This window comes from Bidens hawaiensis, unplaced genomic scaffold, assembly GCF_021521415.1.
Source record: "Bidens hawaiensis isolate Kalapana, Puna unplaced genomic scaffold, B.hawaiensis_p1.1 tig00052270_1, whole genome shotgun sequence".
Classification (NCBI taxonomy): Eukaryota; Viridiplantae; Streptophyta; class Magnoliopsida; order Asterales; family Asteraceae; genus Bidens; species Bidens hawaiensis.
The window spans coordinates 48,684-75,040 of NW_027499390.1; the positions used below are offsets into that span (position 1 = coordinate 48,684).

At 35.8% G+C, this 26,357-nt stretch overlaps 3 protein-coding genes across 5 annotated transcripts; 2 read left to right on the plus strand and 1 right to left on the minus strand.

Annotated features, from left to right (window-relative positions):
- Positions 1 to 4,377: 4,377 nt before the first annotated feature.
- LOC143599511 (patellin-3-like) lies at positions 4,378 to 6,783 on the plus strand. The gene is made up of 4 exons (XM_077077452.1): positions 4,378 to 5,547; positions 5,646 to 5,770; positions 5,866 to 6,007; positions 6,516 to 6,783. Exons 1-4 carry the CDS (start codon positions 4,393 to 4,395, stop codon positions 6,780 to 6,782), a joined length of 1,689 nt encoding a protein of 562 aa, XP_076933567.1. The 5' UTR covers positions 4,378 to 4,392; the 3' UTR covers position 6,783.
- Positions 6,784 to 9,309: 2,526 nt separating this feature from the next.
- On the plus strand, positions 9,310 to 11,422 carry LOC143599507 (MICOS complex subunit MIC10-like). Of its 3 annotated transcripts, none has more exons than XM_077077447.1 (3): positions 9,310 to 9,605; positions 10,832 to 11,032; positions 11,238 to 11,422. In XM_077077447.1, the coding sequence occupies exons 1-2, from the start codon at positions 9,476 to 9,478 to the stop codon at positions 10,990 to 10,992; spliced, it is 291 nt and encodes a 96-aa protein (XP_076933562.1). In that variant the 5' UTR covers positions 9,310 to 9,475; the 3' UTR covers positions 10,993 to 11,032; positions 11,238 to 11,422. The 3 variants fall into 3 exon arrangements, with proteins under 3 accessions (XP_076933562.1, XP_076933563.1, XP_076933564.1); XM_077077448.1 differs by having other exon boundaries at positions 10,832 to 10,953; XM_077077449.1 differs by having other exon boundaries at positions 10,832 to 10,942.
- A 781-nt stretch (positions 11,423 to 12,203) lies between these two features.
- On the minus strand, positions 12,204 to 15,204 carry LOC143599508 (cytochrome P450 Tp4149-like). Its single transcript, XM_077077450.1, has 2 exons — positions 14,210 to 15,204; positions 12,204 to 13,029 (listed from the first exon to the last, which is right to left on the minus strand). The coding sequence occupies exons 1-2, from the start codon at positions 15,170 to 15,172 to the stop codon at positions 12,421 to 12,423; spliced, it is 1,572 nt and encodes a 523-aa protein (XP_076933565.1). The 5' UTR covers positions 15,173 to 15,204; the 3' UTR covers positions 12,204 to 12,420.
- Positions 15,205 to 26,357: the final 11,153 nt, after the last annotated feature.

Genomic DNA, 26,357 nt, shown 5'->3' on the forward strand with positions numbered 1-26,357 from the left:
ATTTACTTTTTAAATTATCTATCTTCTTACTTCACAGCCCAACCTTCACCCGGCCCCACCACCTTCAAAAATCCATCTCCATCTCATTTTTCTAATTTTTATGAAACTTAGTTAAAAATGGCTGTGATACTCACGATAGCTATAAACTAAGGATGTGTAAATAAAAAGCCGCTATTCAAAACAGAATAAAAAGCTATTGTGATGCTTTTATTTAAATTTCAAACTACCAATCAAATATTATATGTGAAATTTAGTCAAAACTGAAATTTTACTCATTTCACTATTTTTCATATTCTAGTTAGACATCAAACTTCATAATATTTAGATGAATGGTATTCCAAGTTTCCAACCATGAAATTTTTACTCCATTAAAGCTTCTTACTCATGCAAGTTTTTATAATTTGTTATAATATAAACCGGCGAGATCAAACCTGCGTGTTACGTGTAAAGTTTTATTTATTTATTTTTTTATTTTGATGTATTAGTTATAGCAAACGAATGAGAAAACACAAATTTATAAGCAAAAAGGTTTTGTAACACTTCGTTTCATTGCCCCCCCCCTATTATGTAATGTCCAAACTTGCACGCTACGACGGGTACCAAACGCAAAATATACCTAAAAAATATAACGTGTAAGGTTAATTGGTTAGTTAAATATGAGAGTTAACTAAAAGTATAATAATAAAATAAAAAACTAAATAAGTTTCAAAGGTAATAAAAAATAAAAAGCATAAAGACAATAAAATATATAGAAATAATTTGTTTTCATGGCCCCTGACTTTTAGATTTGTTTGCAGTTTTAGCCCATATAAGACTAACTTTATCCATTATCTTAACGAGAGACAATGGATGAAGTTAGTTTAAGGGACCAAACCCGCAAATTCACAATCAAATTTAAACGCAAAGAGAAGGTTAATTCGTCCAATTTTTTTTAGATTTTTCACAATTTAGGTAGATATTCAAAAGTTTACGTTACATGAAATACAAAATCGTAATTCTATAAATCAATTAACTGAATAAAGATTGAAGAATAAAGGACATCGATCATCACGAAGAATAAAAATAAAAAACAAATACATGACTCGTATTAATTATGGTAGTTCTTCCAAAAGTCGTATAGTAGGGGCCCTCATTCGTACATATAACTTGTTAGGTTTAAAAAGTATATAAGAAAGATATGACAACCCATAAATTAGAGACTATAAAATCGAAAAAAATATGAAAATTAGGTGGAATTAGAACAATCGTAGGTGTATGGTGAGAACTCAATCATTTGCCAGGGGTATTATTTGCGTTTATCGTGTACATGAGGATATATGAATGTTGCAAGATCACCCAAAATAATAATAATAGAACTAATGTGTTCATACACTTTTCAGGATATTTGATTTTAACAAAAAAAATTTAATTGATCCGTGTTAAGTCAAACTTTAAAAATATATCACAATGGTCTCAAGTTTCGATATATCGGCCGCTAGCGAACTTTTCACTAACGGTATTAGATTTCGTAAGTTTTTAATAACGTGTACGATGATGTGACAAAAATAGTGACATGGACTGTTTATATGATAAAAAGTTATTTAAAAATTAAATTTTCCTAACCAAAATAAATAAAAAAACCACTTTCTTTCACAAAAATAAAAACTAAAATACGTAATTTAACAAAAAAAAAAGCGAACCGAACTATTTTTCTAACAAAACTAAACGAATTAAACCATTTTTTTAAATACAAATAAACTAACCAAACCACTTTTTTTAACAAATATAAACGAATTATACTACTTTTTTAACAAAAATAAACGAACCGAGCAACTTTTTTAACAAAAATAAACGAACCAAACCACCACCACAGTTTCGACATAGCCACTTTCGACACGAAACACGTTTTGACCCAAACTCTCTCGACCTGAGTTTATTTTTATTAGAAAAGTAGTTCGGTTCATTGATTTTAATTAAAAAAAATGTGGTTCAGTTCTTTAACTCTTGTTAAAAAAATGTGGTTCGGTTCGTTTAGTTTTGTTACAAAAAGTGGTTCGGTTCATTTATTTATATTAAAAAAAGTGGTTCGGTTCATTGATTTTTGTTATAAAAAAGGTGGTTCATTCATTTATTTTGTTAAAAAAAAGTGATGCGGGTGCTAAAGCCAAAAATCGAAGCCAAGAGTTGCAACCAGCAAAACCGTACTGACTACAGAGGTGCAAACTACAATTAACTCTCTTTTTTATGTTTATGATAGATGAGTGAAGCCATACTAACACAGGGAATACATAGAAGCGGGTCAGGAGTTGATAGACAACATAGAAGCGGGTCTGGAGTTGCGGTATCGATGGGAACACTATTACTGTACTTTAATTTTGACACATTTTAACCACTTTTTTTTAATTATTATTATTAATATCAAAAGTTAGGTGCGGATCACCGATACACGTCATAGGTTTATCATACCTTTTACACATACCGGTCGACCCAACCCATAATCAATAACAATGGATTATCCACGCCCTAATTATGAAATAGTGTATGATCCACACCTTATTTTCATTTTACACATGGTAAGTGATCCACAACTGATCACATGCTAGGTGATCCACACCTACATGGATGATTCACACTCTAAATCCACACCCTAAATAGTCATCTTTCATCCACAACTTTTGTACCCAAGGTGATTATTGCACATATCACACATAATTGGTGTCCTTGGAAGTATTTTCCATAACAATATAATTTCAAGTGTTGTTTTAAGTATGAAACTCTATGAAATAAAGTTGACAAAATACACAGCTAATATTCAAACAAACAAACAAAAACAAATAAAGAAATCATATTATAAAGTACTAAGAAAGATACATTTTTTTATAAAATAAATAAGTTGGTTAATTAATTAATTTTTTTTTCAAGTCTATAAAATAAAAGTGATAAGAAAATAAAAGAAGTATACAAGAAAAGAAAAGTAAAGAAACTTAACATTTGTAAAAGAACAGTAAAAGAAACTTAACATTTGTATTATAGTTAAAAATCGCAATCAAAATCAAACTTAGAGGCTAATTCACTATAATTTTTAAATTTTGGCTGATTTGAGTTACATGAGAGAAAAAAATAACATATTTTGAGCTCAAAACCAAATCCCAAAGATGAAATCAAGAGAAAAATATTCCTGCTTCATAGTTCTATGTATATTCGAACAAAATGCCGAACTATACAACAAGACATTCTATAAATTCATCGTTTGACAAATACACACGATAATGTAAAAGAATTGTTAGATTAATAAAACTTAACACCAATGAACATTTTAGCTCATTTATAAGAAGCGATGATCATCAAACCATTAATTATTATTATTGTCTTTCAAGAATTATTGTTATTCTTTTGTTTTCAAAATTTCAATTTTAACTTGATGAATAATATTACTTTAATCCATTTAATTCCTTAATAATTTTATCTTTTTTTAATAGTTTGCATTCGTTAACAATAAAAGAAACTAAATCATAGTTGTGATTGGGTTTTTTTTTCTCAATATGTCGATATAATTTTTATGAAATAAACATAGTTGTATATGAATTAAAACATTTTTTAGTATCGTAAACAATATCAAGATTTAAGTGTCAGTATCGCATCAAACTAGCATCGACCGAATAGCAGTGGTACATATGTCGACATTTCCGGAATTGATATGCGGTTATTTTGTAATACCTTGTTGTCGTTAACTTTCTTATAAAAACTAAATATTCGATTATTAATATTCTTTTCTTAAAATTCTGGTATCAAGTTTATTAAATACGTAGTATTCCCCTAATAATAAACTTTAAATAAACATTTAATTTATTTTCCATGTATATGTTATCTATATAGTTTCAATTTCACATGTATGTATTCATTATGTAATTTTAGTAAAAAATTGAATAATCTTTTATGAATCTATATAACTTTAATCCAAAAGCTAATATAACTTAAAAAAAGTTTTTTACTTTATTTAAATAAAATCTAGGTAAGTCCGGAAGTAAGCGTGAGCAAGTTACATCGTGATTACTATGTTTCCATCATTAACAAAAACATAACTCACAACAGAAAACACCATCGACGGGGCCCACAACTCCCCAACGGTCCGAAGTTAGGGGTCCCCACCATACCCACGTAGATAGTCTCGTTATACAGTGCATAGCTGAGTTGTCAAGTAGCGGTTGGAAAAACGTTACAAGGCCCCACGATAATTTCTCCCTTGTTGCTGAGCTGGAAAATGAAAACAAATAAAATAATTAAACATTTACAGGCTGTTTCAAACCCTCAAACCGCCCTTAAAACCCCCCACTCCACCACTCTCAACACCCACACACACAAATCATCAAACCCTCATTTCTGTTTAGTTTTTTTAAGTTAAATTTGTTGTTAATGGCGGAAGAGACTTTGAACACCGCGGCGGCAGAGGCGGCACCGGCAACGGCGGTTGAGGTTGCTCCGGCGGATAAGGTTGAAGAAGCTCCGGCGGTGGTTTGTGAGAAAGATGGGTCGCCGGAGGAAGAGAAGGTGGCTGAATCGGCGTCGTTTAAGGAGGAGTCTAATGTCGCCGGTGAGCTTCCTGAGTCTCAGAAGAAGGCTTTGGATGAATTGAAGCAGTTGGTTCATGAGGCGCTTAAGAAGCACGACTTTTCTGCTTCTCCGGCGACGGCGGCTGAAACTCCTGCGACTACGGCTGAAACTCCGGCGACTGAAGAGAAAGCTCCGGCGACCGAGGAAAAATCACTGGCGAACGACGAGAAAGCTCCTGCGACGGAGGAAAATGCTCCGGCGAACGACGAGAAAGCTCCGGCGACAGAGGAAAATACTCCGGCGAACGATGTAAAATCTCCGGCGACTGAGGAAAAAGCTCCGGTGACCGATGAAAACTCTCCGGCGAATGAAGAAGAGGCTCCGGTGACGGAGGAGAAAGATCCGGCGACTGTTGAAGAAGAAAGTAAAACTAGTGACGTGGCGGCCGGAAAAGATGAAACACCGGCGCCGGAGACGGAGGCGGTTAACAAAACTGAAGAAACAGCGCCGGAAGAGGTATCAATTTGGGGTATTCCGTTACTAGCCGACGAGCGAAGCGACGTCGTTCTACTAAAATTCCTCCGAGCACGTGACTTCAAAGTGAAAGACGCCTTCACAATGCTCAAAAACGTCGTCGCATGGCGAAAACAATTCGACATCGAATCACTCTTAACCGAAGGCCTCGGAACCGAACAACAAACCGTGGTTTACATGCACGGGACCGACAAAGAAGGCCACCCGGTTTGTTACAACGCATACGGCGAGTACCAAAACAAACAACTCTACAACCAGACCTTCTCCACCGAACAAAACCGAACCAATTTCCTCCGTTGGCGGATCCAATTCCTCGAAAGGAGCATTCGAAACCTCGATTTCAGCCCGAATGGGGTCTCCACGATTGTTCAGGTTATCGATTTTAAAAACTCGCCTGGACCGTTTAAATGGGAGCTTCGTCAAGCAACCAATCAGGCGTTACGCTTGTTTCAAGACAATTACCCTGAGTTTGTTGCGAAACAGGTAGTTTTAACGTTTTTTATATAAAATTTTGTGAGAACGGATTTTCATAACTGTAATCGTAAATATATGTCTTACGGACTTTTGGTTTGGTTTTGTAGGTGTTTGTTAATGTGCCGTTTCTGTATTTGAGTTTCTATAAGCTTATTAGTCCTTTCTTTACTCAAAGGACTAAGAGCAAGTTTGTGTTTGCTGGACCTTCAAAGACTGCTGAAACCCTCTTCAAGTTAGTACTAGTTTATAGTTTTTATAATCAAAGAGTGGTTTATGTGATTATATGATCTGATTGTACTTGTTTGGTTTGGTTTGATTGAATGCTAGGTACATTGCACCTGAGCTGGTCCCGGTTCAATATGGTGGACTTAGCCGAGAAGGGGAACAAGAATTCACCACTAGTGACTCGGTTACAGAAGAGATCATTAAGCCTGCTACTAAGCACACCATTGAGATCCCTGCTCCTGAGGTATTGTTAAATGATTTTGATCAAATTTTGGTTTGTGAGTTTCATTAGAAATCATGCAAGATGTGTGTTTTTTTTATTCTCTTGATTAAAATATGTATTTTTTGAAGTTGGATTGTTGTAGAACATGATTTTGACAAAGTTGATATTTTTCATGTGAAAATTTTGTTAGAAACCATTTTTGTAAGACATGATTTTTGATTCCATTTTTTTTTAATGTTGGATTCTTGTGAAAAATGATTTTTTGGTTGAACTATCTTAAATTATTTTGATAAATTTGGGTTTTTCGTGTGAGAATTCCATTCGAAATCATAAAAGATACAATTTTTAATCAGTTTACGGATTCTTGTGAAAATAATTTCGGGTGAATTTTGTTATTTGACATTGATTGAATCTTGTTTTTCTTTTTTTCATGAAAGGATTTGCATTAAAAATCATTCAAGATATAATTTTTAATCGATTTATGTAATTTTGCTTATCAAATTTTGATTTTTTGTGAAAAATTTGGCAGAGTTGCACATTGGTATGGGAGGCAAGAGCTGTCGGGTATGAATTGACGTATGGTGCCGAGTTTGTGCCCGAGTCTGCAGACAGCTACACCGTGATCGTGCAGAAATCAAGAAAGGTTGCAGCCGCCACCGATGAGCCGGTGATCAGTGGGCAGTTCAAATGTGATGAACCAGGCAAAGTGGTTCTGACCTTTGACAACCAAACCTCCAAAAAGAAGAAGGTCTTGTACAGAAGCAAGACCAAGGTGACTGAATCCATCAAATGTTAAAGCAAAGGAGGAGTTGCTGTTGAATAATGGAAATAGGTTTCATTTTTGGTGGTGGGATATTATTATTATTATTATTGATGTATTTATTTATTTTGTGTTTGGGGGATTTGAGGAATCTTTTGACTTGGGATTTGTCTGTTTGGAATTAATCAGAAATGGAAGTGGATTGTGGCCTAAATGTCTCTTTTTGTTTCATTTTTATTTGAATTGTTTGGTATCTTGAGCTGGAACATCTTTCACAGCTCATGTAATGATTTCAGATATTATCAAAATGGATTCCTACTTTTCTTGTTTCTTGATTTTTCTTTAACAGTCAAATTTATTACACACCACCTTACATTGATTGAATCATTTTTACAAAGGATTGTTTGGTTGTGGTTTCTTGATAATGTGTAACAGCTTGTATAAGCGGATCATACAAGTTAATATGGTTAATATTTTTTATGTAATTAATTTGGAAAATATCAAGGTATATATAACGTAGTTCAAGTAACTTAAAACTTAGGCAATTTTAGTATAAAGCTCACGTAGTTATTATGTTTTATAACCAAAAGTGATGGAATAAAGAAGTTATAACTTTAGTGTATATAAGGAGGACTAGAAGGGTTAATTATGCCATTTGGTGATGCATTAGTTAGTGGAATAAGCTTTTCATTTGGTCAAAATAAAATTTGTGTATGTCGTGAAAAGCGGGTATGAATCAAGGTGGCCTAGGCCCCATGGTTAGGTACATTTGGAGTTATCTTTAACCTTGAATTTGTGTCGATAGTTACACTGTTAGAGGTGCAAAGCGACCCACGATGAGAGTATTAATAACGTTTTAGGTTATGGTAGGGGATATGCTTAAATGCATAGTCCAATATAATTAGATATAACTCATAGATGGTTCTATTATATGATTCTATTGCTTAGGACGACAATGATGAGATCCCAGTGATAGGTTCTTATTTTATGTTGATATGTAATGGAACACAAACATACCAAATGATTGAGTTCCACCAAAACGGGTTCTTAATCCGAAACTGGTACATATAGCTTCAAATTAGAAACAATAGATAAGATTTCTAGTACTCTCTCTCTCTCAAAAAAAAAAAAAAAAAAAAAGAAGAAACGAGTAACACAGAAGGACATGGAAAGATCATAATCAAAATATGTGGGTGGGGAGAAGAGCATTTTCATCAAGTTCATTCATACTATGCTCCTCTCTTGAACTAGGCTGCCAGTTGGACCCTCATTAGTGTTATAGCCTTATAGGTATAAGTTGGGTCTCAATGAGTGTTCATAACAAATATTCACACCAACTTAACAATTGTTGCGGTTAAACTTACACACTATGTGGTGCTTTTAAAATTGAAGTGTGGCATTTAAAAAAAATAGAAATTTGTATCGGAAAGCTTTAAAATCTGGTCCAGCTAGGGAAACAACAATGTTAAATGACGACAAATTTTTGTATTTCGACCAAAAGTGTGGTTCAATATAGGATAACAAAGTTTGTGATTCAAGAGAGTTTGCCTTTCGACCGCCTCATTCAACAGTCTGGTTCCAATTATATCCGAAGGTATATGTGCTATTCAAATTTGTACTTCTACTAGAGGTGCGCAAATCGGGTACTTTTAGGAACCCGTTCTGAGTTTGTAAACAAAAGTCAAGAACCGGCTCGCGTAGAAACCGATTTCGGGCGTGGTTGGGTTTTTGGCTGGATTTGATTGTTTTTATCGGGTTTTGCCCGAGTAGAGATGGAAACGGTCCCGGAGGGTCTGAGTACGGTTTTTTCAAGGACTGGATCCAGCTCCGGGTCGGATCTGTAACCGGTTTTTTTCCCACCACTAGTCATCTCTACCAGATTGAGTATGCTCATACTAAAGTCGGCCCAAATAACATGGGCTCCATGTTTCTAAACCCAAACAATAATTTACGAAAATGCCATTGATTGGAGAAGACTAGAGGTGCATAAATCGGGTTTTTTAAATACCCGGGTTCGGGTATGACCGGGTATTGGTAGTAATCGGGTCGGGTTCGGGTAGGGTATTGTCTCTAAAAACCATACCCTATGCATCGGGTTCGGGTCGGGTATAGAACCGGGTATTCTAAAACAGGGTATTTGAATACCATATTATCGGGTATTGAAAAAACCCTATTGACGGGGTTTTTTCCGGTATTTTTTTGGTATAGATTGGATTTTTTAAAAGTTTACACTTTTTAGGGGTGTTATTCGGGTATTTTTAAGGTATTTTTCGGGTATACATCGGGTATTTGAAATACCGGTTTCGGGTATTGGAAAACCTCGGTTTCGGGTTCGGGTATTACCGGGTACAAATCGGGTTTTCGGGTATTACCGGGTACAAATTGGGTTCGGTTCGGTTCGGGTTCGGGTTTTAGTGCCAAAATGCATACCCTATCCGTACCCTACGGGTAGGGTCGGGTACGAGTTCGGGTATTAAAAACCCTGGTATTAGAAAAACCGGTTCCGGGTATTTATTTCGGGTCCAATTCCGGTTTCAGGTTTTTTTGTGCACCTCTAGAGAAGACGATGATTGAAGCAACTCCAACGGCACATATTTGATTCATTTCATCGGCTCCTATTTATTTTATTTTCCTCTCAAAAACCCTTGGTAACCAAATCAGGCCAATTTTCTTGAATTAAACAAACAAACAACAAACCGATCTTAAATCCAACAAAAATAATAATCATAATGTCAGAAAACAAAGGGATTCCACCTCAACACGATCTGAACGCAAAGTGGGATGCTTGTTTAGATTTGGGTGTTCGCCGCTTCGTCTACGCCTCCGCCGCTGGTGCTTTCGCCGGCCTTCTCTTCTTTCGTAAGTTCTTAATTAATTATTCATTCGTCAATTAAATTAAATTAAATAAGTATTAGGCCAATATGATTATTTGATTTCGCCCCGTTATGGGGGTCCCGGTTGGATGTGGTTTAAGTAAAATTATAAATTTATAAACTTATGAGGTTATAATGTTGCATTAAGATAGGATTTAGGGTCTATTTGAATTATTGAAAATGGGCATTTCTTATACAAGTTGAAGTTTTATTATTTATGCTTATTGAAAATCTATCATGGTGAAATGAAATAAGGGCGCGTTCGTTTCACAGAATGGAATGGAATTGGAATTGGAATTTGCATAGGATTTGAAATTTGAAGGAATTTGATTGAAATCTGAACATTCCAATGGGAATTGGAATTGGGGTAATTGAAATTTAAATACATTCTTAATGTGTTCGTTTGACAAATGTATAAAAATCGAGTTTTTTTTAACAATGATAAAGGCGAAATTTTTTTAGTTTTTTTTGGTTTTTTGTCTTTTATTTATATTTTGCGCTTTTTTTGTATTTTTTTATGGGTTTTTTATTAAGATCAAAAACCCCTCAAAAAAATATTCAAAAATAATAATAAAAAATTCATAACTCAAAATATTAATTAAAAACAAAAAAAGTAAAAAAAATTATTATGTTTTATTCGTTGTCCTCGTTAAAAAAAAACTCGAGATAAGATTCCAATGAGTTTTCTTGAATTCCTCCACGTTTTGGAAGGATTTGAAATCCCTGTATTTAAAGGAATTGAATTCCAATTCCAATTCTTTGAACCGAACACACTAAAATGGAATTAAGATTCCAATTTCAACGAAACGAACACGCCATGTCATGAGATTTTAATTCCAATTCCTTTGAATTCCCACGAATTCTGTGAAACGAACACACCCAAATAAATTTTAACAATCTTAAATACTAAGAGAGGTTGAATGAGAAAATTAATAAAATTGTTTTAAGTATAATTGTCATGGTTACAAAGGTGATCCAATGATATTTGTGATGGATTGTTGAATGGATGGTTTTGAAGTAACGAGGTATTGTCTACGTACGCTTCACCTTGATCATTTCTAAGTTAGCGTATAAGCATTTATCATATTGTTACATAACTAACATGACCGCCTGTAGTTAGTCTGATTACATTCTTTGCATCTATATTTTTATTAATGCCCATATTAGCTAAAAACATTAATTCAACCCAATGGTTTTTAATTTTATTACTAGGTTCACCTGTTACGCGTTGGGCATCAGTTGCTTTTGGCGCAGGAGTTGGTATTGGATCTGCGTACTCTGATTGCTCTCAGAAATTTGACGGGTCAAGTCAAACTTCTCCCGGTGTTGCTAAGGTAGGCTTTGTCAATATTAATGATATATTATCTAAATAAGATAAATTATCAAGCATAGTTTCTAATAGTTTTTTTTACTGTTAATTCTACATCTGCCATGCCAACAAACATTTGATTAGATGATTATTACAACTTCAAACACATCTGGTTATTGAAGATTTTAATATTACTTTTGAATTGCGCGTCCAAATATATCTAATTTGAATTCTTTAGTTGTGTGTTGATAGTTTGCAACATTGGTTAACTTATGAAAGCAGTTTGCTAAAATCTTGCTAATTTTTCAGGACTGAGAAAATGAGTGTGGCTTTTTGTGAAAGTGAAGATTGTTGATGTTTCAAGAATCAAATGAAATGTCTTTTGATTTTAACATGTATGATTTAGAACAATAATAATCTGTGGCAATGTTCTCTTGTTATATACAGTTAAAATATATTTAGGTGGTTACCCCTTGATTCATGAATTTGGGGGGTTTCCCTGAGATTTTTATTTTTTTCTTTAAAAGAAATTGCTGAAGAACATTTGGTGATTGTGATCGTAGGAGAGAGTAACATCAGCTAATATAATTACCAACGGTTAGTGATCAGCTGAAAATTGTTGTGTCATTACATAAATTTTTCTAAGCTCAATAAACAAGATATCTATTGAAACTGAGAATCAGCTCGTCACATAGAATGATAAACTGAGAGAGTTATAATCCTCTGTTCTCCACCAGGAGATTATTCAAAGTTCAACATTCCTACTGTACTGAAATCTTAAAGGATCAAAAGGCTTTGTGAACAAATTATACTTTTGCTCATTTGTGTGAATGCGAAATACCTCAATGTTACTTTTCTAAGCATTATATCTGATGAAGTGATATATGATTTAATGTGACTGGTCTTGGAATGTTCATCGGATTCTTGGAGATAAGTTTAGTGCTGTGTTGTCGTCTTTGTTGCCTTTATAGTCCAATTGGTTCTGACTTCTGAATCCATTGGTATGTTGCTTGTAGCATTCGATGCAGAGACTGTTGCTTGTTGGTCGCTTTACCACCTGTTGTCGACTTTCTATTTAATGTGCATCATACATAATCATTATTTGAGAAACCGAGTAGATCAAAGGAGGGTGTCTTTGGGTACTAAAGGCCAAGATTGTGCGTGGCTTTAAGATACCTGAAAGTCCTCTTGACAGCGATAAGATGAGACATCTTTGAAGATGCTTCTATCTTACACATACACAATTGACACACTCGATGTCTGGTCTACTTTTTTCTAAGGAGTGTTCATTATTAATATGCTTCCAGTTTCCCTATGAGAATTTATAAAATTATACGAAGTTTGGGAATTCAATCACACAATATTCCACAAGAATTTATTTTCTTCAAATTGTTTACCTGAAGGAAAAGCTAGAAGGTTCCATCTAACAATTTTTCAAACAACATTTATTAAGTAATAGCTTTGTCATCCTATTACATAACAAGAGAAACCACTAGAACCGAGGAATCACCGAAACCAATAGCCTGGACTTCCTATTCATTGTAATACCAAATGCTTCAGTCATGTCCAAATCTTCGTTTTTTATACCATTTGGCAACACCATATCAAACTTGTAAACGATATTTGCCAATGCAAGCTCAATAACGGGTACACTAAATTGAATACCCGGGCATGATCTTCGTCCCGCACCAAATGGAAGCCATTCAAACTGCAACCCTTGATAGTTAATGGAATTGCTCAAGAACCTCTCAGGCCTAAACTCATTCGATTCTTCCCACAATGAAGGATCTCTTCCTATTGCCCAAGCGTTCATAATCACTTGTGTGCCTGCTGCGATATCATAGCCCATAAGCTTTACATCTTGAATTGATATTCGGGGAAGAAGAAGTGGGAGTGGAGGATGCAATCGCAAAGCCTCTTTGATGACAGCTTTAAGATACACCATTCTTTCCAAATCCTCCTCGAGAATCATGGCTCTTCCTTGTGCTATTTCTGTTACTTCTCGTTGGAGCTTATCCATTGCTCTTGGGTTTTTTATTAGCTCACTCAATGCCCACACTAGAGTTGTTTGTGTAGTTTCAGTTCCAGCTGAAAAAACCTCCTACAAGGAACACAATCTTTGTTGGTTTTAAGTTAACTCATATTTGCATGTATAAGGCTACAAAAAACAAACTAGAAGTTTCAAGATTGCATGCCTTTCTTAAATTCATATTTTGAAACATCAATATGAAAGTTAAATCTCATATATTATATGTAGTTTACATAATAGACGCGTCCATTACAAATCACATTCAAACTCACGCAAAGCATGTTATGAAAAAGAAGGGCATGCCATGTGATTCCTAGAACTAGAAAATCAAATAAATATATGGTATTTACCCAAGTCTACACAAGAATTAGGAGCCGTTGTGAAGCCGACTACCATATGCAGCGTCCTCAGTTTGGCCACGTCACGCTCTTGGCGACTTGGCCTATCCATCAATTAATGCTTATTTACATGGTGTCCTAAAAGAAATGGTCTACATGTTCCAACCACCGTGACCAAATTACAGAAAGGCTTGCATCGTCCTCTTTTCTCCAGGTCTAATTCTAGCCTTAGTGTTCTAGATCCTACAGCTAAAACTAATATCATACTCAACCAATCCGGTTTTAGTAAATAATATTGTATTATTTGTTTCCTTATTGGTAGACTTAAATTACTCCTAGTATGTTACATTTTGTGTATATGTATACTCCTAGTATGTTACATTTTGTGTATATGTATCCAATTATGTAAATGGCAAAGGTTACCGAGTGAATCTCCATCCTTCAGTGTATAATTGTTTAATTGTTCAGTTCTTTTACTACCAATCCGGGGCAATAGTATGCTGGTAGGAACTGACGGTGAATCATGAAAAATTCGCCTTGTGTTGTTTTGATGTTAAAAGTGAATCGTAAGATATTCATTTTTCAAAAGTGTATTTAGGAGTTAAGAGTTGTTTTGAATTCATGATTTGTTTTTTGTTGTTGGTGTATTATATACTCTCTAGTTTTCTGATATTTTTTACAATGAAATCTTTTGTCACTCTCTATTAGATGATAATATATAATAAACGATTTACATTAAAAAATTTGGGAATATAACTTCTGTCAAAAAGTTTCTACTAGTTTCTGTTTAATTATTTACACTTCTAGATATTAGCCCCTAAATCATGACTAATAAAGAAAACTAGACGGAAGATCGATCGATAGTAAGGTTTAATGATTCCACCTCATATTAAAGAAAGATGGAGATATCATACCAAGATAAGAGCTTTAATTGAATCTGTGTGAAAGGTAAAGCCAGTTGTGTTATCCTGTTGCAGATCTAGTAAAATGTCAACAAAGTCTTCTTCTACTTCTTCATTACTTTTAGCATCCTTCCTTTTTTTCTTGTTGGCATGTTCTTCAATAATCTTTTCAAGAAACACATCAAATTCTTTAGCTATTTTCTCTGCTTTTCCTACTGAACCAATGATTTTATCTACCCATGATAACCATGGAATATAGCTACCAACACTTAAGACAGTAAATGTATCCACAAACCTATTCAATAAATCTTTGTACTTTGGTCCATCAAGTTTCTTTCCAAGGGCAATTCTACAAATTATGTTATTTGTTAGTGAAGCGAACGTCGATTCCATATCCATGATACCCCCACAACTTTCTCCAAGCGCCCGAATCATATGATCCGTCTCGTTTTCTCTCACCTTTTGGTATGACTTAACTCGTGTATTACTTAGAAGCTTGAGAACCACAAGGCTCTTCAACTGCCTCCAGTATTCCCCATAAGGAGCAAACGATACGCCCATAGAGCCATAGAGTAGTATGTTGGGCACAGTTAAGCTCGGCCGACTACAAAATGAGAGATCATGGGTTTTCATGATCTCTTGGGCTGCTTCAGCAGAGGATGCAACAAGCGTGGGGATGCTGCCGAGGTGAAGAAGCATGATTGGACCGTATTTTTGGGACAATGTTTGGAGGTTGACATTAGGGCTTGAGCCTAGTTGGTGAAAGTTTCCGATTATTGGAAGTTTTCTAGGAGATGGTGGTGGGCGTTTTCTATTCTTGGAATCAAATGAAATCCATATGACGTAAATAGAAATGAGTAAAATGATGCATGAAAACAAAGTGAGGAGAAGAGTTTGTGTGGATGATAAGATTTCCATGATTTTACTAGCTAGCAAATTTGTGGATGTTTTGTGTCCTAAAGCATTGTGAAACATATAGCGGTGGATCTCAATAATTCTAATATCATATTTAGTGAATTATTAAAGCATAAAATGTTAAGGCATAAAATATACGAGTAGTAGTTATTTTATTTTAAAGCATCCATTAGTTAATTATTAAGGCAAATAGAATATATATACACGCACACTAATCGCTTGTCATCAAAATCATTGTTATTTATTGATGATTTTATATAATGGGCGTTCTAGAAACTTATATTTTACAGAGTTGGTTATCATCGTTTTGTGTTTCCCGAGTAGTGGTTTTTACCTTTTAGAGTTGTTGAACCTTGTTCAAATTGTAGTGCTTCCATGCTTGAAACATGTGATTACTCTTTTTGTTAACGCTATTAACCATTTGATACTGTAGGTCCCTTATGGATCAAACCAGTTTTGAATCGAATGTGTTCGGGTGTGCAGATATCACCTGAAACGATGAACGAATTGTTAGGATTAAACGCACACACGAACTGAACACGACACGAAAGCAGTAACGAACACGAGGATTTAACGTGGTTCGGTCTAAACTGACCTACGTCCACGGGTGACAACTAGGTATTTCTTTATTGAGTGACAATGATTACAAGTACATAATGTGGTTTATATAGAGACTGAACTAGGGTTAGTATCTTATTAAACAAGAAATTCAAACCGGGCCGGGCCTGCCGTTTGGACTTCAAATAATAAACCGGGCCTACACCGAAAGGCCTACGAAACCCAACAAACTCCCACTCGGAGGCCTTGAGTACTCTCGTCTGCACTCCTGATTGTACTTCTGTAATCTAAACATTTAACTTCTAGTTGTCACCGCATTCTCATCAATTAACCTGAAGGCCCGTTGAAGCTCCCCGGAGCTCCAACACGTCAGTCACGGCTAAAACTGCCCTTGACCCGTTCTCTGTCCCTACCGGCTCCCACTGAAACAAACTACCGGATCCTGAGATACCCTGAGAACAAACACTCTCCGTATTCAACAAGTAATTCACTGGAGAGACTTTAACAGCTGGAATACTGGTTTTCTTAATCCACTGTCGATCTGGAACTGTAACTGAAACACGACCTGCGCTCCCACTGTCACGATGTTCTCTGACTGATTTAACCTTCCTAGCTCGTTCATCCTGAATCTTCACTTTGGCTCTGGGTTTGTTACTTGCAAAACGAACCTTCTTCTGCCCACGAGATTCTGTGAACCGGATTTTGTCTTTCACCAAAACTGGATCCACTCCTTTCGGTGACATACCGACCATATACAACGAACACATTTTCTTGCCACGAGCAACAACGAGATTCCCTTTAACTACTTTCCACTGCCCATTCCCGAACTTAACATCGTAACCCTGGTCATCCAACTGCCCAACTAAAATCAAACGTTTCTTCAAACTTGGAATAACCCTAACATCTTTCAAAGTCCAAGAAGTACCGGCTGAAGTTATCAAATCAACATCTTCCATACCCGTAACCTCTAGAATATCATCGTTTGCAAGTCGAACCTTTCCAAAATCCCCAAACTTTAGATTCTTTTTCGTTTCACTACAGTGAGTGGCATGAAACGATGCACCAGAATCCATCACCCAAGCATCAACGGTATCCTCAACACTAAGAACGTAAAACTCATCCTTTGGGCATTCTTCTGCAGTGTTGACTTCTGTAACGTTCACCTCCTTCTTGCCATTTGGACACTGATTCCTGAAGTGTCCCTTCTCTTTACAACCCCAACATTCAATATCTTCACGAGTCCTAGACTGACTCCTCTTCCTGCTCCCACTGCCTCGTTGTTTTCCCCTACCTCTACCTTCTGTGACTAATATATCACTTGATGATTCACCTGAATTTATGCGTCTTGAATCTTCTCCAAGAATCAAATCTCGAATCCCATCAAAAGTAATTTTTGTAGACGAACTACAAACTGCAGTCACTGTTTGCGACCAACTGTCGAGCAAAGAGGATAACAACAAAAGACCTTGAACTTCATCATCAAACTTAATGCCGACTGACACTAAGCGGGAGATGTTCGAATTAAGATTATTAATATGTGTTGTAACTGACCCACCCTCTTTCATTCGAGTTGTCACTAGCTCTCTGATAAGATAGACCTTATTCGCTGCCGAAGGCTTCTCATACATGTTGGATAGTGCATCCATCATACCACGGGTTGTGGTTTCTTTCATGAAGTTAAACGCCACATCTTCCGACAACGACAATGTAATACAAGCCCTAGCTTTCTTGTATAACTTCTTCCACTCTGCTTCTGACAACTTTTCTGGTTTTTCATCCTCAAACACTGCATCCAAGTCTTTCTGATAAAGTAGCGCTTCAATCTGCATCTTCCACCAACCAAACTTCTGTCCATCAAACTTCTGTATCGAAACATTTCCGTCTTCTGCCATGACAATGACTAAAACGAAAAACTGGATAAAACATAGACAAACACAACAATCGCACGGGCCTGAACTTAACAACTGTTATACTGAACTCTGTTAAACAATCAACTTATTTTAAACGTGCAGCGGAATAACGAACTAAAAATCAGAAAACTGAAACTTTAAACTGAAACGATAAAACCTGACAAACGCGGTTGGTACTGGTTCTAAGTTTCTTTAAATTTCTTCTGACTTGAAACTGTTCTTCAACGAAAATAGGATCTTGATTCGCTGTTTTACTCGTTCTTTGCTTAACCGAAAGCTGATCAAAAATACTGATCTTCAACCCAAGCCCACACAATATAAGAAACTGGGCCTACAGCCCTTTGTATTTCGGCCCAAAAGAAACAGCCCACAAATAAAAATTAAGAAACCCTTGCTCACGTATTCTTCCCTGCCAAAAAAACTCTTTTGTCTTATAGTGGCATGAACTCCAAAAAGTTGAAATAACAATTCTTGATTTCTTGCTCCTTCCGGCCGTCAAACGTTCTGCCACAAGAACACCAAACTCCAAGGAAAAAATAAATAATAACTTTCTCCTTTATGGTCAATCATATACAGCCAAACAAACTGGAAACAAATACACGTTGACCAAGCAATCGGTGGCGGAAAGCGGCACAGGTACGGTGGTGATGCGTGATTGACTTTCGGAACAGAACCTCCACAGCGAACGTCGGTGACGGGGAACAATCCCTAACCAACTGTAACGGCGGCAAACAGAAACTGACAGAACCCTAGTTTCGACTTCTGGTGCGGCAGTGATGAGCGGAACTGGTTCAACGTGTTCTCGTGTGATCTGAACCTAAGCTCTGATACCACTTGTTAGGATTAAACGCATACACGAACTGAACACGACACGAAAGCAATAACGAACACGAGGATTTAACGTGGTTCGGTCTAAACTGACCTACGTCCACGGGTGGCAACTAGGTATTTCTTTATTGAGTGACAATGATTACACGTACATAATGTGGTTTATATAGAGACTGAACTAGGGTTAGTATCTTATTAAACAAAAAATTCAAACCGGGCCGGGCCTGCTGTTTGGACTTTAAATAATAAACCGGGCCTACACCGAAAGGCCTACGAAACCCAACACGAATCAAACAGTGACATGACTAGAATGTAGTAGTAGCAAGAATGTGTTGGGGTATTTTTGCCCATGAGAAAGCCCAACAAATATTTTTGCTTCATGGGTTTACTATTAATATTATTATTAAGTAATAAGAAAGAGAATATATATATATATATATATGTATATATATATATATGTTTTAGTTCATTTCAGAAGTGTTTCTTAGTGCGAGAAGCGCGAGAAGATATTAGAACCAATCAGGAATTTTCTATTTATTTTATCTTTAATTAATTAGATGGGCATAATAGTAAAATTCTTAGCTTTTATTTTTTGGTAACTAATAAATGTTTTAGAAAGTTTCAAAATGTTTTTTTTCTTTTAATTTTTAATTCTTCATCATCCAAATCTGCTTGCATAATTTCTAAGATTTTATTTTGACGTTACCAAAAGATTCCTTTACAACTAATAAAACTAAGATCAATACATATTCAATATCTTTATATCATATTATATAATATAGCATATTCATGTACGTGCATATACGATCAAGCCTAGGTTACATATATGACTTTAAATATTGAATTACTCTACAACTACTTTATTACCTAGATATTACACACGATAAAATTTAAACGTACATAATTTGAAATACCACATACACAGTATATATATGAACCTACACAGTAAATAAATGATCCAACATATGGCAAAATTGACACATACACAATTCGCAATACCACAAACACAGTACATAGACGAACCTACACATGATAAAATTTACACATACACATTTCGAAATAGCACCTACACATTACATGTATGAATCTACACACGATATAATTTACACATAGACAATTCAAAATACCACATACACATTACATATATGAATCTACACATCCCACACAGTAAATATTTTATCCTACTTAGTAAAAAAAGTTATCCTACATACCCAACATATAATGTATTTTTTCTTACATACCCTACATAGTAAGCACAATTATCCTACACAAATAATATTAGTTGTGAAAATGAAATGAACGAAAAATACCTTAACATTGAACTAATCCCTAATCCCTGTATAGTATAATATATGAACATACACAATACAAAGTTTGAAATACCACTCTACACCGTAAATATAATCCCTACATATCACACAATACACTACTATATAAACATTTATCCCGCACACACATACAAATTTGAATTTAATATGTAACTACATTTTCACAAACCCCCTTTCATATAATTTTATGTTTCTATTTTTTCTACGTAGGTACCATATGAAAAAAATCCATAATATACAACATAACGTTGAAAAAATTATGTGCTTTATGAACAAATCCTAAAATCAAATAAACACTTTACACAACCGTAAATTCCAAAAAAAAAGAAATTATACTTTATTTGCAAAATTTTAATGAGAAAAATTAAATAGTATTAATCATCTTGTGAGCATTGATTGTGCATAAAAAAATAACTGTTCAATACACTAATTTCTGTTTTAATGAGGCCTACATCAAAGACATGTCTACCCTTTTTAATTAAAAATATGTTATAAATATGTGTTTTAATTACGATAATGTCATTGCTATTGTAAACCATTGATTAAACACAATCAATGGTCATGATTCATTTCTGGCACTTCTCGCTGTAATATCACTTCTCGCAAGATCCATCCCCTATATATATATATATATGTGTTCTATTACTTTTTAACCGTATACACACCAAAAGCAAATTGGTGATTTGGTTTTGGACTTTGGGCCCCATAGGCCATAACCATATGGTAAATGTATGTGAGGTCCAAGAATTTCAAAAAAGAGAGAATAGGGATTATTGTGTGTGTGCACAAATACTCCACAGCCGACAACAACAAACATACGAAGAAGAGTTTGGTTTTTTTAGTTCCTCTTCTGCCGAAAAGGATTACGAAGAGAAAGAAAGTGTCTGCTCAATTCTTTTGGTGTTTGTGAAGAGATAAGAGAGGTTTTAGAGACCGGGTATTTTCTCGTTAGTGTTACCTCTTACTCGTATTCTTTTGTAGTTTTGTTCCATATACTTGATGTTAGTTTGTACCACGTATATGATGATTTGTGTATGCCTCTAGTTTTATCTAGAGAAGAACTTTGTATTGCTATTATTGGTGATAGTGGATTTGAAGCGGCTCTAGTAGTCCCGTGGTTTTTACTCTCGCCTTGAGAGGTTTTACACGCTAAAATTGTTGTGTCGTATTATTTTTAATTACCCTATTTTTTTGCATCCTCATTGGTTCAATCGGGCCGGGAAAAAGTTTAGCCAAACGAAGATTAATTCCGCAATTTTTGTTTACCATTCGTGGCTAGGTGGTCATTTTTCCCAACAGAGTGGTATCAGAGCTTCGGCTCTTGTTCTTGGGTTAAGACTTGTTTGAACGATGGAAGCTAATTTAGGTAGGATGGTGAGTTTGAATGGTTCTAATTATCATGTTTGGAAATGCAAGGTGGAAGACCTTCTCTATGTGAAGGATTATTATTTGCCTGCTTTTATTACCGATAAACCTGAATAAATAAAACTGTTGAAGAGTGGAATATTTTGTATAGAAAGGTTTGTGGGTATATTTGGCAATGGGTTGATGATAATGTTTTGAACCATATTAGCGGGGAGAGTCATGCTCGTACTTTATGGACCAAGCTTGAAGAGTTGTATGCTCGGAAGACCGGGAACAATAAGTTGTTCTTGATTAAACAGTTGATAAACTTGAAATACCGTGATGGAACTCCTGTTACTTATCATTTGAATGTTTTTCAGGGTGTTATTAATCAGCTTGCAGGTATGGGTATTAAGTTTAAAGACGAGATACAAGGTTTATGGCTTCTTGGTACGTTACCGGATTCTTGGGAGACTTTTAGGACATCGTTGTCCAACTTCGTAGCGAACGGTATTATTACTATGGAATTGGCTAAAGGTAATATTATAAATGAAGAGATGAGAAGAAAGTCACAAGGTTCCTCTTCACAGTCAGATGTCTTAGTTACCGAAAGTAGGGGGAGAAGCCATAGCAGAGGTCCGAGTAATAAAGAAAAGCACCGCAGTAAGTCTAGAGGGAAGTTTGAAGATTATGAGTGTAATCATTGTGGTAGAAAAGGGCACACAATAAAATATTGCAGACAACTGAAAAAAGGAGAACAAGAAAGCTAATTACAACAATAAAAAGAACAACTACAAGAAAGATGACGGTGATGAAGGTACTTCTGAAACTAACACTGCCACCAAAGAGTTTCATATTTGTTGTGATTATGATAGGGTGAACATTGCACGTGATGATTCGAGTCGGGTTGTTGACAGTGGTGCTACTTGTCATGTGACATCACAAAGGGATTTTTATTCGTCTTATACTCCTGGTGATTTTGGGAATGTTAAGATGGGCAATAATGGGCTATCAAAGATCGTTGGTGTTAGGGATGTTTGCTTGAAGTTTGATGGGATGGATTTGGTTTTACACAATGTAAAACATGCTCCGGATATTAGACTCAATTTGATCTTCGCAGGCACATTAGATGATGATGGTTTCCACAGTACCTTTGGTGGTGGAATTTGGAAACTCACTCGTGGTTCGTTGATCGTGACAAGAGGTGAAAGAACTTCAAAGTTATATATGGCACATCCAAAGATATCCAGAGACTCGGTTAATTCATTGACGAATTCTGATGTAACCGATATGTGGCATAAGAGACTTGCTCACATGAGTGAAAAGGGGATGTCTATTTTATTGAAGAAAGATCTTTTGAAGAAGTGTTCTCATTGTATGAATGGTAATCAAAAGAGATAAGCAAAAGAGAGTTTCTTTTCATAGTCATCTGCCTCGTAGAAAAGAAAGTATACTTGACTTGGTGCATTCAGACGTATGTGGTCCTATGAAGACTAAAACACTTAGGGGCTGCTTATATTTTGTCGCATTTATAGACGATTATTCGAGGAAGGTACGGGTTTATACCTTAAAGTCTAAAGATCAAGTATTTGATGTGTTTAAGCAGTTTCTTGCCCTAGTTGAGAGACAGACTGGGAAGAAGCTCAAATGTGTTCGTACATATAATGGAGCCATGGAGGTGAATACATTGGTCCGTTTAATGCCTATTGTAGAGAGAAGGGTATTCGACACCAAAGGCCACCTCCAAAGACACCACAGTTGAATGGTTTAGCAGAACGGATGAACAGAACCTTGGTTGAAAGGTTTAAGTGTTTGCTCTCACATGCAGGGTTTGCCTAATTCTTTTTGGGGAGAAGCTTTAAATACAGCGGTACATGTTATTAATCTTACTCCTTGTATTCCTTTACATAATGATGTTCCAGACAGGGTTTGGAGTGGCAAAGATGTTTCGTGTCGTCATTTGCGGGTCTTTGGATGCAAAGCATTTATGCATATTCCCAAAGATGAAATATCGAAGCTTGATGTGAAATCCAGACAGTGTATACTCCTTGGTTATGGGCAAGATGAGTTTGGATACAGGCTACATGATCCGGTTTTAAAGAAGCTTGTTAGAAGTCGTGATGTTGTGTTTGTGGAAGATCGGAGTTTGAAAGATATTGAGAAGACACAGGTAGTTCCTCGGTACATTGATGATCTCATTGATTGGGATCCTATTCCTACTCAGCAATCTGAGCCACATCACGAAGATGGTATTCAAAATGACGAACAACATGGTACCGATAATGTTGATAATCAAGAGCAGGTAGAGTTGGATGAGGATATTCATCCCGAGTTACCAGTACATATGCCTGCATTTGTCCCACTCAGGCGGTCTACGAGAGATCATCAACCTTCTACTCGTTATTCGGCTGGTGAGTACGTCTTACTCACTGATGGGGGAGAGCCCGAGTATTAGAAAGAGGCAATGGAACATAAGCATAAAAAAGAGTGGTTTGAAGCCATGCAAGATGAGATGAATTTCTTGTATGAGAACAATACATTTGAGTTGGTGAAGTTGCCTAAGGGCAAAAGAGCTTTGAAAAACAAGTGGGTCTACAAATTGAAGACCGAAGACCATACCTCACGGCCTAGGTACAAGGCAAGATTGGTGGTCAAATGGTTCAGTCAAAGAGAGGGTATTGATTTTGATGAGATTTTCTCTCCAGTTGTAAAGATGAGTTCCATCAGGGTGATCCTTGGTTTAGTAGCTAGTCTTGATCTTGAGGTTGAGCAAATGGATTTCAAGACATCATTCCTTCATGCTGATCTGGATAAAGAAATCTATATGGAGCAACCTGAAGGTTTTCAGGTTAAAGGTAAAGAAGATTATGTTTGTAAAATTCAGAAAAGTCTTTATGGCTTGAAGCAAGCACCGAGACAGTGATACAAGAAATTTGAGTCAGTTATGGGGAAACAAGGCTACCGAAAGACTGCGTCTGATCATTGTGTTTTCTTTAAGAGGTTTGGTGATGATGATTTCATCATTTTATTGCTTTATGTTGATGATATGTTGATTGTTGGCAAGAATGCAGAAAGAATTGTCCAGCTGAAGAAAGAGTTAAGCATGTCGTTCTCTATGAAAGACTTGGGGCCAGCTAAGAATATTCTTGGTATTCGGATTACTAGAGATAGAGCTTCAAAGAAGTTGCACATGTCACAAAAGCAATACATTGAAAAGGTGCTTAGCAGATTCAAGATGTCTAAAGTTAATGTGGTTAGTACACCTCTTACTCCCAACTTTAAGTTAACTGAAAAAGATTGCCCTACTTCTGAGAAAGAGATTAAAGAGATGGATGGTGTTCCGTCTGCATCAGCGGTTGGAAGCTTGATGTATGCAATGGTATGTACACGGGCTGATATTGCTCATGCAGTAGGTGTTGTTAGTCGGTTCTTGTCAAATCCGGGTAAGAAGCATTGGGAAGCAATTAAGTGGATTCTTAGATATCTACGGGGTACTTCCAAATTGGGTATAACATTTCGAAATGGGGAGCCGATTCTTGTAGGTTACACGGATTCTGATATGGCAGGAAATAAGGACAACATGAAATCCACTTCTGGATATTTGATGTTATTTGCAGGGGGAGCCGTGCCATGGCAGTCAAGACTGCAAAAATGTGTTGCTTTGTCTACTACCAAAGCAGAGTATATAGCAGCAACAGAAGCATGCAAAGATTTTATTGTGGTTGAAAAGATTTATGCAAGAGCTTGGCATTATGCAACAACGCTACGTGGTTCTTTGTGATAATAGAAGTGCTATTCACCTTGCTAAGAAGTCTATGTATCATAAGAGAACAAAACATATTGATGTGAGGTATCATTGGATTAAAGATGCTATTGAAGACAAGTTGTTTGAATTTAATAAAGTTCACATCGATGATAATTGTTCCGATATGTTGACCAAAGCTGTGGCAAGGGAGAAATTGAAGATATGTTGCTCACTCGCCGGGGTGGTGAGTTCTTTCTCATAGACAAAAAGAGGAAGATTTGTTGGGGTATTTTTTACCCATGAGAAAGTCCAACAAATATCTTTGCTTCATGGGTTTACTATTAATATTATTATTAAGTAATAAAAAAATAATATATATATATATACATACATGTTCTATTACTTTTTAACCGTATACACACCAAAAGCAAATTGGTGATTTGGTTTTGGACTTTGGGCCCCATAGGCCATAACCATATGGTAAATGTACGTGAGGTCCAAGAATTTCAAAAAAGAGAGAATAGGGATTATTGTGTGTGCGCACAAATACTCCATAGCCGACAACAACAAACTACGAAGAAGAGTTTGGTTTTTTTAGTTCCTCTTCTGCCGAAAAGGATTACAAAGAGAAAGAAAGTGTGTGCTCAATTCTTTTGGTGTTTGTGAAGAGATAAGAGACGTTTTAGAGATCGGGTATTTTCTCGTTGGTGTTATCTCTTACTCGTATTCTTTTGTAGTTTTGTTCCATATACTTGATATTAGTTTGTACCAAGTATATGATGATTTGTGTATGCCTCTAGTTTTATCTAGAGAACAACTTTGTATTGCTATTATTGGTGATAGTGGATTTGAAGCGGCTCTAGTAGTTTCGTGGTTTTTACTCTCGCATTGAGAGGTTTTCCACGCTAAAATTATTGTGTCATATTTATAATTACCCTATTTGTTTGCATCCTTATTGGTTCAATCGGGTCGGGAAAAAGTTTAGCCAAACAAAGATTAATTCCATAATTTTTGTTTACCGTTCGTGGCTATGTGGTCGTTTTTCCCAACAGAATGTTGAACACGGGCAATCACCAAATCAAATGTTGATATTGGCTCTCCTGGGTAATGATGCAAAAAGTTGGTTTATGCGTGTCCTGGATTCTCATTAAAAATTACTAATTAGGCTAAACGTAGTGGGTGTTGATTTGGGCGACAAAAGGGCGCGAATGGGCTAGAACACCGCCCCCCCTGGCGATTTTAGGGCGATTTGGGGCGGGGGCGGGGATAACTTGTCGCCTGCTCGATTGAATTATAATAATAATATAATAATAATGTTACCGTTGGGGGTAACGGTTATATATTAAAAAAAATTAAACTATATATATATATATATATATATATAAACATACACCTTCTTCTCTATTTCATATCCATTTCAAACACAATTCATACCTAAATTCTTCAAAAAATCTAACAAAATGAATCATATAAACAACCCGAACCAACCGACACTCGTGGAACTCGTTGCTACCATGAAAGAAATCATCAAA